Raw genomic sequence first — 10,504 nt, 5'->3', positions numbered from 1 at the left:
CAGTGTTTGGAGGCCTCCGGGAAGGTCTGGGCTGATAGGCTGCAAAGTCTACGGCCCGCTGGAGGGCGGAAGTGGGACGTTTGTACGGTAGCCCCGCGGGGACAATAGAGTCGGGGAGCCGCTCTGGGTGTGACGCGGGGGCTTCGCGATGGAGCTGAGCGAAATGCTCTACAACAAGTCCGAGTACATCGAGACGGTGCGTGTCGAGTCAAGGCGCTAGTCCTCTTTACCCGGGAACCAGGCCCGTGGGAGTGGGAAAAGCACCGCCATGCCAGGGCGCTCACCTCAGAATAATGCATGAAACGTATGGAGGCAGAGCGGAGGCCACAATTCGTTCGTTTCCTCCTCCCTCCCCGCCTTTTCTCCTCGCGTGCCTTGTCTTTTTTTTTTTAATTTTAAGGCTGCGGGCGGGGCCGCCTTTTTAAAAGTGATATATAAGCCGCTCTGGAAGGCTGCCCCCATTTTTTTGCCTGAAAAGCAGCATGGAAAGTGTCTAAATAATATAATAGCAGCAGAGTGCGTGTTGTGATGGTGAGGTCTGGAAGGGCCTTTGGCTAGTGCCTGAACCCCCAATCCCACTTAGCTTCAGAGGGTGGCGGCATGCGGCGAAGAGTCCTATGCCATGATCACTGTACATGGACTAAGGTGGCCCTCTAGGTAAAAAGGTAAAGGTACCCCTGCCCGTACGGGCCAGTCTTGACAGACTCTGGGGTTGTGCGCCCATCTCACTCAAGAGGTCGGGGGCCAGCGCTGTCCGCAGACACTTCCGGGTCACGTGGCCAGCGTGACATCGCTGCTCTGGCGAGCCAGAGCCGCACACGGAAACGACGTTTACCTTCCCGCTGGTAAGCGGTCCCTATTTATCTACTTGCACCCGGGGGTGCTTTCGAACTGCTAGGTTGGCAGGCGCTGGGACCGAGCAGCGGGAGCGCACCCCGCCGCGGGGATTCGAACCGCCGACCTTTCGATCGGCCAGCCCTAGGCGCTGAGGCTTTTACCCACAGCGCCACCCGCGTCCCGGCCCTCTAGGTACCTGGCTCCTAAGCTGGCAAAGGCTTTGAAGCAGACTTCCCTGGCCTGGTGCCCTCTGGGTGTTTTGTACTCCAAAGCATCGGGAGGGCACCTGATTGCTGAAAAGGTAATAGAAATGGCTATTTGGAAACTAACCAACACCTAGTGAAGCAGTTTCAGTACCGGCAACGTGTGTTTCCATTGGCTCTTCCCAGTTAATAACCAGTTACCATGAACAGGAGGAGGGCTGTTATAATTCATTGGTCAGTCCCTGCCTTACATGCAAAACCCCCAGGTTCAATTCTCAGCTTCCTTGGGGTGGCTAAATAGAGAGCTGTTGCCAGTCAGTGCTGAGGGAGGTGGGACAATTAATCTGACTGGGTATAAGGCAGCTTCCTATGAACTTATATGCTATTGTTGTGTTCATGCAAAGCTGCTAAGAATTTTTTTGAATGCACAGTGAAATAATAAAATAATAGCACAACAGCACTTAATTATATCAAATGAAACGCACCCATTCACCCTTGAAGTTTGAGAATACTTAGAGGCATGCACCCCACATGTAACATTATGGTAGTTAATGTGGAGGCCATTGGGTTACAGATAACTATGGCCGTTTGGTGCTCCCACCCATATTGCAAAGACCGCAGGGCTTTCCCCCAAGTACCTTCTCTAAGAGCTTTGTTTTTGCTAATCATTTCTGCCTTTCTCTATCTCTTTAGGCATCTGGGAACAAAGTGAGCAGGCAGTCTGTGCTGTGTGGAAGCCAGAACATCGTGCTCAATGGCAAGGTGAGAGGCCCTTGAACTCCAGAGGCTGCCTATGGGACAGGGTAGGAAGGGACTGTAAGTGCAGTGAACAGTTCATGGCCTACTGATAGATTCAAAGGGTGGAAAATAAGAACTCTTGTTCAGGTAGGCCAGTGATTCCCAAAGTGAGTGGTACTGCTCCCTGAGGGGGGGGGGCAGTGGGATAACCTGGAGAGTACTAAGAGGCAAGGGGGCTCTTGAGGTGGGCCCCTTCAAGTGTGTTGATTGCTTATTTACATTGACCAGGCTACAGCAAACTGCAAAATACCTTTCTTCCTTCTACTTCCTTCCTTTAACTGCTCTCATCATTTTCAAAGCCATTTCCTAAATTTATGTTTTAAATTGTTTCTATGTTTTTTTTAATTGTGAACCATCTAGGGAGACTCTCTAATGCAGTATAAAAATACTAAAATAAATAAAAGATAATCTTGACACTGGCTGCACCTGGGGGTGGTTCTTACAGCAACCAAGGAAGATGAGCCATTTAGTGTGGTGTTCACATTTACATGAATCCCATCTTATTTGCATGTTTCTCAGGGTCCCATCAGAATGCCGTCCTGCTTTGAGAAAGCTCCAAAACTGCAGTAATTCTCTTCTTTCCCATTCAGACAATTGTCATGAACGACTGCATCATCCGAGGGGACTTGGCCAATGTGAGAGTTGGGCGCCACTGCGTGGTCAAAAGCCGAAGTGTCATCCGTCCACCTTTCAAGAAATTCAGCAAAGGGTAGGAGTTGCTTGGGACAAGGTGGGAGGGCTTCCTTGAAACAGGGTAGTGCTGAGTTTTGAGTTCAAGGAGCTGGGTTCCTTAATAAACATACAATCATCTAGACTGATAATCCCACTGCTCAATTCCTTTTGATATCTCTCCCCCCCCACACACACACTTGGAATATCCTTTGGCAGAAGTGACAACTATCCATAGGAGATGATTGAGAAATCATCACGTACACATCCCAATTTCAAAAGTGTGGGGGTTAGTGAAGGTGACCCATGCTGCCTGGCTCCATTGTTTTGTTCCATTTTTAGATACATGAATTTGAGAAGAGAAGAGTGTATACCATTTTTAGCCTACATATCTATAGTTGGATAGCTCCAGCAAAGCCCCAGCAGCCAGCTGCTCATCAGAGCTTGCATAGTGGTGTGTTTGCTCACCCACATGGTTTGGTTTCAGTCATGATGCCATGCCATTGACAGACGAGCGGCCCCTCCCAGTTGTCAAACTTGACCCATGGTTGGTGGGGGAGATTACCAGTCCCACCAGCTGAATCTACTTCCTCACTCAATATAATTGTTCAAAGAGTGCATGGGACCTTTCCTGGTGATGATGAGCCTGGGGGGATTAAGGATCCCACATACTTGGAAGTGGAGACTTGGCTGAGAGGGTGACTGCTGTCTCAGTGGAACTGGAAGGAGACCTCTAGCCAAAAGACAGCATCCCTAGACATTGTGGGGCTGGTGTACTGCCTTACATCTGCTTCTTGACATGGCTGCAGCCAAAACCTAAGGACGGGCAGAGCGGAAGAGCTTTGCTTGGAGGTTGCCAACTGTGAGGAATTCGGAGGGGGGATCCAGGAAATCTTTGTGTTCTTCCTTGCCAATCCCTCTTGGGCGTTGGTAGCTCCTGGGCATGCTGCATGTTGTTTGATCAAGCTTTGCAAGTCATCCTCACCAAATTTGTTATTGTTCTGGGGCTTCAGTGATTAGATTTTATTTTATTTTTGGTGGGGTAGGTGTTGCTGGCTATAAATATGCCCCCCCCCAACACACATGTATATTTCTTCTTCAGGGTTGCATTTTTCCCTCTGCACATCGGTGACCACGTTTTCATTGAGGAGGACTGCGTCGTCAATGCGGCTCAGATCGGCTCCTATGTCCACATAGGCAAGAACTGTGTCATTGTAAGTGTGGCTCCCCTTGGGCATCCTGCAAAGTCTATGTAGCATAACAGTCCCACTGAATTTCAGGCAGTTGCACGGGGGTCAAAAGAACCTAAGAAGAGCCTGCTGGACCAGGTCAAAGGGGGCTCATCTAGTTAAGCATCTTGTTCTCATAGTGGCCAACCAGATGCCTGCGGGCAACCAGCCAGGGTATTTATTTGGCTCAGAATCAAGTTTTATTTATTTACTGCATTTATATGCTGCCTTTCCTCCAAGGAGCTCAAGGTGGACTACATCATTCTCCTCTACCTTGTTTTATCCTCACAGCAACACCAGGGAGGTAGGTTAGGCAGTCACCAGCCCAAGGTACCCCAGTAAACTTCTTAGCTGAGTGGGGATTTGAACCCTGGTATCTTCCAGGTCCTATTCTGACACCAACCCCTACACCACACAGGCTCTTTAGTTCACCCTGAGGCTCTTGTAAGCCTGGATGCCTAAGCAGATTACACCACAGTTCAAGATCCACGCATGCACCCATTCAAATAGAACTTCCTGGCCATGTCCGGGTTGGGCTGGGGAGGCAGGCGGAAGCTGAGACCCATTCATATGCCAGAGATTTCAACTTGTGGAGTGGAGCCTTCTGCTCCTGGTCAGCTGCTTGCTGTGGCTGCCAAACTCCAGTCCCAGCTGCTGTGTTCCCCTCTTGTCTGCAACAGTGCAGGGCACCAGCTAGTGGCAGGAGGGTGGGGTCGTGGTGAAGGGAACGGCTGTGGCTTTGCAGCCCTGTCAAGAGATTTCTGCTGCTCACCTAGCAGAGCTCCACCTGGGACAGCAGCAGGAGTTTGGTCTGTGCAGTTCTTTTTGTGTTGTGGGGAGTGGACGCAACTTCAGACCGAGGGAACTGAGAAGCAGGCCCCAACTTCTGTATGCAATGCAGATGTTCTACCACTGAGCATTGGGAAAGGGCCATAGCTTGTTGCTATAGCATCTGCATTGCATGCAGAAGGTCCCAGGTTCAATCCTCAGTAGCATCTCCAAGTAGAGCGATCTCTGCCTGAAACCATAGAGAACCATTGCTTCCAGTCGGTATTGACAAGACTGAGCTAGATGGACCAAGGGCCTGATTCAGTATAGGGCAGCATCCTATGTTCTTATGAAAAGGTTATTGAGTGAATATGTGTGCATAGTTTCTGCACTGCACAGGATGAGCTGCATGCCAGTGATAGGGCTGATGGCCAAATCCAGTCACCCGCTGTCTTCATGCCTGGGCAACCCCAGGATATGGGTAAAAAACCCCAGTACAGTCCACTCCTTGTAGAGATCAGAGAAAAACACACACACAGGAAGCAGGATTCTTCAGTAAGTGTTTTACTGAGGCTTAAATGCATACAGGAACTTACTGAATTCCCAGTAAGGCAAAATCTTTGCTCCAAAGCACATCCAGTTACAGAAGCAAAATCACACAATATATATGGAAACAAAAGTAAAGAGCAGGATGAAGGTCAGAAGATAAACTGCCCAGCAGGCAGGGCTATGTATCTCCCACTGAGGCAGCAACCTTGACTAGATAAATGCAGCTGCAAGCTTGTTCTGTTGTGAACACGCTGGAAAGTTCAGGAAGATTCCAGTAGATTCTACATCCATAAAACTTCCATCCCTGACAGTTAGAACCTCTCTATGCACCTAACCCTTTCTGAACAGACTTAATGAATCCATCCCCAATTAACAGCCATGGGGCTGTATCTAACTAACTCCTGTTCAGGGTAGACCCACTGAAATCAATGAACCTAAGTTAGTACTGTAATGTCCATGGCTGGTAATGCGTCTGCTCTGAATAAGGCTAACATGGGGTACAATCCAATGATTCATCAGTGTGTGAGAGAAACACAATTTGTCTAAGAGAAAAAGGCATCATATCTGTGTAATGTGGTTAGCGATAAAAGATACACCCATATGCTTATAACACACAATTTCCATGGCTGAGTGTAAGAACATAAGAGTCTGCTGCTGGATCAGGCCAGTGGCCCATCTAATCCAGCATCCTGTTCTCACAGAGGCTGAGCAATTGCCTATGGTAAACCAGCACGCAGAATGCAAGAGCAGCTCTCCCCTCCTGTTGTTTCCACCAACTGGTATTCAGAAACATTGCTGTTTCCAGGTGTGGAGGTATAGCATAGCCCTCATGGCTAGTGGTCACTGAGAGCCTTCTCCTCCATGATATTGTCTAGCCCTCTTTTAAAGGGCCTTCTTGGCAGTGGCACCCTCCCTATGGAAAGCTCTCTCATCAGATGTCAAGGAGATAAAGAATTGCACAACTTTTAGAAAACATCTGAAGGCAGCCCTGTTCAGGGAAGTTTTTAATGTCTGACTTTTTTTATTATTTATATTTTTCTGGAAACCACCCAGAGTAGCTGAGGAAGCCTAGCCAGATGGGCGGTAAAATAATAATAATAATAATAATAATAATAATAATAATAATAATAATAATAATAATTATTTATATCCCGCCCTCCCCAGCCTAAGCCGGACTCCGAAAGGCTAACAACAGTAAAATGATACAACATTCTAAAATCATTTCATTATAAAATCAGTTCAAATCAGATTAATGGCAACCATTGGGCTAGAGTTCTGTGAAGAATTGCCAAAGGAGGGGGTCAGGCTGTGCCTAGGCCAAAGGCCTGGTGGAGCAGCTCTGTCTTGCAGGCCCTGCAGAAAGATGTCAAGTCCCGCAGGGCCCTAGTCTCTTGTGACAGAGCGTTCCACCAGATCGGGGCCAGAGCCGAAAAGCCCTGGCTCTGATTGAGGACAGCCTAACCTCTCTGTGGCCCGGGACCTCCAAGATGTTTTTGTTTGAAGTCCGTAAGGTCCTCTGTGGGACATACCAGGAGAGGCGGTCCCGTAGGTACGAGGGTCCTAGGCCGTATAGGGCTTTAAAGGTTAAAACCAGCACTTTAAACCTGATCCTGTACTCCACCATATAATAATAATAATAATAATAATAATAATAATAATAATAATAATAATAATAGTAATAGTTATCCAAGTTGGTGGCCATCCTGCAGCGATATAGCTGTGAAGCTGTACCCACGGGACCTGTTGACAACTTGCCAGAGTGCCTGTCGAGAGATCCCAGGAGAGTGTATCAATCTAAGCCCCAATTGTAGCAACCTCCTCCTTTGTCTTTCACCATCCAGCCCTAGTATTAAAAAAAGTCCTGCGTGACTCAGTGTTTGCACTTTAAATGCCACTTGGCTCCCCTGCTCTTTTGTCAATGGGCATTGCATCGGATCTCTCCTGCCTGCGCCCTCTTTGTCAAAGTGGCCTGAGCTCAAGCGCCAGCTGCTCGTGGGGGCTGCCCTGAATAAGCGCTTTGTTCCCAGAGTTGGCACCAGTTCAGAGCCCCTGGTTTGTCAGCCTTGCTGTTGCTGGGAAATGTGAAGAGGACAGCCAGGATAGCTTACCTGAACAAGATACTGCTGTGGTTTGGCATGTGTGGAGATACCTGAGAAGGGGGCATGTGTCCTGGACACAAGAAGAGCCTGCTGGATCAGGCCAAAGGAAGCCCATCTAGTCCAGCATCCTGTTATCACAGTGGCCAACCAGATGCCTGTTATGGGAAACACTTAAGTAGGACCTGAGCACAAGAGCCCTCTCCTCTCTTGTGTCTCCCAACTGTGGAGGCAGAGCATAGTCATCCTGGCTAGTAGCCATTGATAGGCTGCCCCTCCATGAATTTGTACAGTCCTCTTTTGAAGACATCCAAGTTGGTGGCCATCACTGCCTCCTGTGCGAGTGAGTTCCACAGTTTAACTATGCACTGTTTTGAGGAAGTTTAACTATGGGCCATTTGGAGAACAACTTAGGTTTATCCGTCATGAATCTTCCAATCTCCCTGAAAAGTGGGGCGGACTGTCTGTGTCTCTTTAAAGAGAGGGCACGTCCTGATCTCCCAACGGAGTCTTCCTGGTGGGAATGATTCCCCTCTCTGGCAGCCAAACCAAACAACAAACTTCAGAACAAGGTAACTCGAGAGCTCTCTGAATCTCTCCCACGTCCCCACCTGAGCAAACATTGTTAGGTTTTTATTTGCTGAGAGAACAGAGCTTCTGGCTGTCCGGGGACTGCAGTGTGTGGGACGTGACTCCCGCTTAACTGTCCCAGAACCTGCCTTTGGCACCTGACCTGAGCAACTCGGCTCCTCTCATGCCCAGGAACTGCAGCCCAGAGGCGTCTGAAGCGAAAACACACATTTGCCAGAACAGTAAAAGATCCGGTGTTAATCACTACGTTTTGCTCACCTGCTCAAGCAGGTTCTATGGGAACTTCAGCTGGAGTGGGGGAGCTGTGTCCCTGCAGATGGAGTTGGACTATACTGTAGTTCTCATTAGCCTTGACCATCTGCTGCATTGGCTGGAACTGATGGATTTGGAGGCATGGTTTCCCCAGCCTTGAACCAGAGTGTGGTACAGAAAAACATAAGACTGGCCTGCTGAATCAGGCCAAAGGGGGCCCATCTTTTCACAGAGGCTGATTCCCTACCCAAGATTAGTGCTGCAAACCACACACAGAATTGTAGAGTTGCAAGGGAGTCTTGTGGGCCACCTAGTCCAACCCCCTTCAACACAGGAATCACAGCTAAAGAATCCTTGACAGATAGCCATCCAAACTCTGTTTAAAAACCTCCAATGAAGGAGCGTCTGCAGTACTCAGAAGGGAAGTCCTGTAGTGCTGCAGTTGGTGAGATTGCCAGTTAAGAACAAAACCACCCACTTGGATGCAGTTGAGCATTGGGCTGCCTGCTGGCCCTTTAAGCCTGGAAGTCCAGGGCATGAGTGGCACGTGGTAGGGTGGGAACCTGGGGCCTGTTCTAATTCCAAACTGACTTGTGGCACATCCTTTTTAGGGTCGCCGGTGTGTCCTCAAAGACTGCTGCAAGATCCTCGACAACACAGTCTTGCCTCCGGAAACGGTGGTCCCACCTTTTACCGTCTTTGCAGGCTGCCCAGGTAAATGGGGGGGGAAAGGGGGTGGGGGGAGGCCTGCCCTATAAAGCTGTGTGTGCCTCACTCAAAGTGGGACAGTGACTGCACAGCAAAAGATGTTCCTTATTGCCAGGCTGTCTGCTGACACTCCACTTCACCCCCAGGGCTCTTCTCCGGAGAACTTCCCGAGTGCACACAGGAGCTGATGATTGACGTCACCAAGAGCTACTACCAGAAGTTCCTGCCCCTCACCCAGGTCTAGCCGTCTCCACCTAGCCCTCCCGTGGCCCTCTGCAGGAGGAAGAGTGGGAAGAAGCTTCGGCGTGACTGGCGTGGCTTGTGAGAGTCCTGCAAGCAGCTGGCTCCAAGCCCGACTGGCAGACTCTGCCAGAAGCGGCCTTGTGTAACACCATCTTCCCTTTTTGGGCATCCCCTTCATTCCTCTGCCTCACACCCTTGCCCACGATCTGGACTGTTCTGTCCCATATGGGAGGCCTTTTCCCGCTGACCACCCTAGCCCTGCCACTGACCAGCCTGGACTAACCCTACTGTCTACTCCTTCGCTTGCGAGAGACTCGCATGTTATTTATTTATCCCTAGATCCAGGGTGCATTGGAATGTGAAATGAGCAGAGACAAACCTCCTGAGCGGGAGGATGGCCGGCCAGCCTACAAGCGAGGGGGGGGTTCTGTGTGCTTCTGCTGTCATCTCCCCCCACCCAACACATTCCTAATTAGAAGCCAACGTGACCAGAGGCCCCTCAGCACCCTCTCCTCCAGGCAGGTGCGTATGTAGCCTCCCTCCCTGCCTGCCACCCTTCAGTGGGGAAGGCTCTGCTCCCTGCCTGGACAAGATGAGAAAGTGGCCATCTATTTGGCCCTTGAGGGCTTCCCAGCAAGCCTCCATCTCCACTTCATACAACTGTTGTGAAGGCCATCATAGATGGGCGGCATGCGCTGTGACCCAGATCAGACAGTCTGTCCAGACTGTCCCTTTATCAGCTGCATATTTTTCAGGCAGCGAGAGATATGTGACTCAGAGAAAAAGGTGGCGCTGAGGAGGTGACCTGGCACTTAACCATAGCAATCCACTCTTGAACACATGCCCTCGGCAAGCAGCTGCTTTGACTTGTTTCCTCCTGCAGGGGGCGGCTTTGCAGAGGTTGTTTCAGAGCATAGGGCTTGAGTGCAGGCAGGAGGTGGGTGGCCTTGTGGATCTTGCACAGGGGTGGGGGTCCCTGCACAGGGTTATGATTGGGGGTAGTATGTCTGGAAGGGCATAGGGAAGGGACAGGGCTCCCGTGGTTCTTCAGAAGCTGCTAGACTCCCAACTCCCACCTTGCCTGACCAAGCTGGCTGATGGGAGTCCAGCATCAGCTGGCAGGCCACAGCTTCCCCATGGCTGGGTCATCTGCAAGAGAAAGTTGTGTCCTTCCCTTTAGGGTAGACACTGCTGGAAAACATAAAGGAACCAGCTTCCATCTGGGGATGCAAATGACTCCCACCCTCCATATACGCTCTGCCGATCCTTTGCTTCTTTCCAGATCAAACTCCAAGTCCATTGGTTTGGTGGCTGTGCGCATCCCTGGTTCCCACCCAGCTGCTTCCTGAATGTTGGATACAGGGTCAGCAGGCAGGCAGGCAGGCAGGCGGGTGGGTGTGCTTCTTCTTTTCATCTGTTCTGCGGCACGTACAGCTTTGCCACCCATTAACTAGCCATGGCCTCTCCAAACACAAAAGCCTGGAGGAGCTGCTGTTAACCATCGCATCACTGTCCGCCTTGTTTATACTTTGCTGTCCACAAATTAAAATCCTCTCAAGTA

The 10,504-nt window shown here is 50.0% G+C and overlaps 1 protein-coding gene across 1 annotated transcript; it reads left to right on the top strand.

The window, feature by feature from the left end:
• The first annotated feature begins 51 nt into the window (after positions 1–51).
• On the top strand, positions 52–10,504 carry DCTN5 (dynactin subunit 5). The gene is made up of 6 exons (XM_053364253.1): positions 52–196; positions 1,734–1,802; positions 2,429–2,547; positions 3,610–3,721; positions 8,604–8,706; positions 8,847–10,504. The coding sequence occupies exons 1-6, from the start codon at positions 149–151 to the stop codon at positions 8,942–8,944; spliced, it is 549 nt and encodes a 182-aa protein (XP_053220228.1). The 5' UTR covers positions 52–148; the 3' UTR covers positions 8,945–10,504.

Source organism: Podarcis raffonei, chromosome 14 (assembly GCF_027172205.1).
Source record: "Podarcis raffonei isolate rPodRaf1 chromosome 14, rPodRaf1.pri, whole genome shotgun sequence".
NCBI lineage: Eukaryota > Metazoa > Chordata > Lepidosauria > Squamata > Lacertidae > Podarcis > Podarcis raffonei.
Note: the sequence above shows the minus strand (reverse complement) of the source record. Positions and strands in the feature narration are given on the sequence as shown.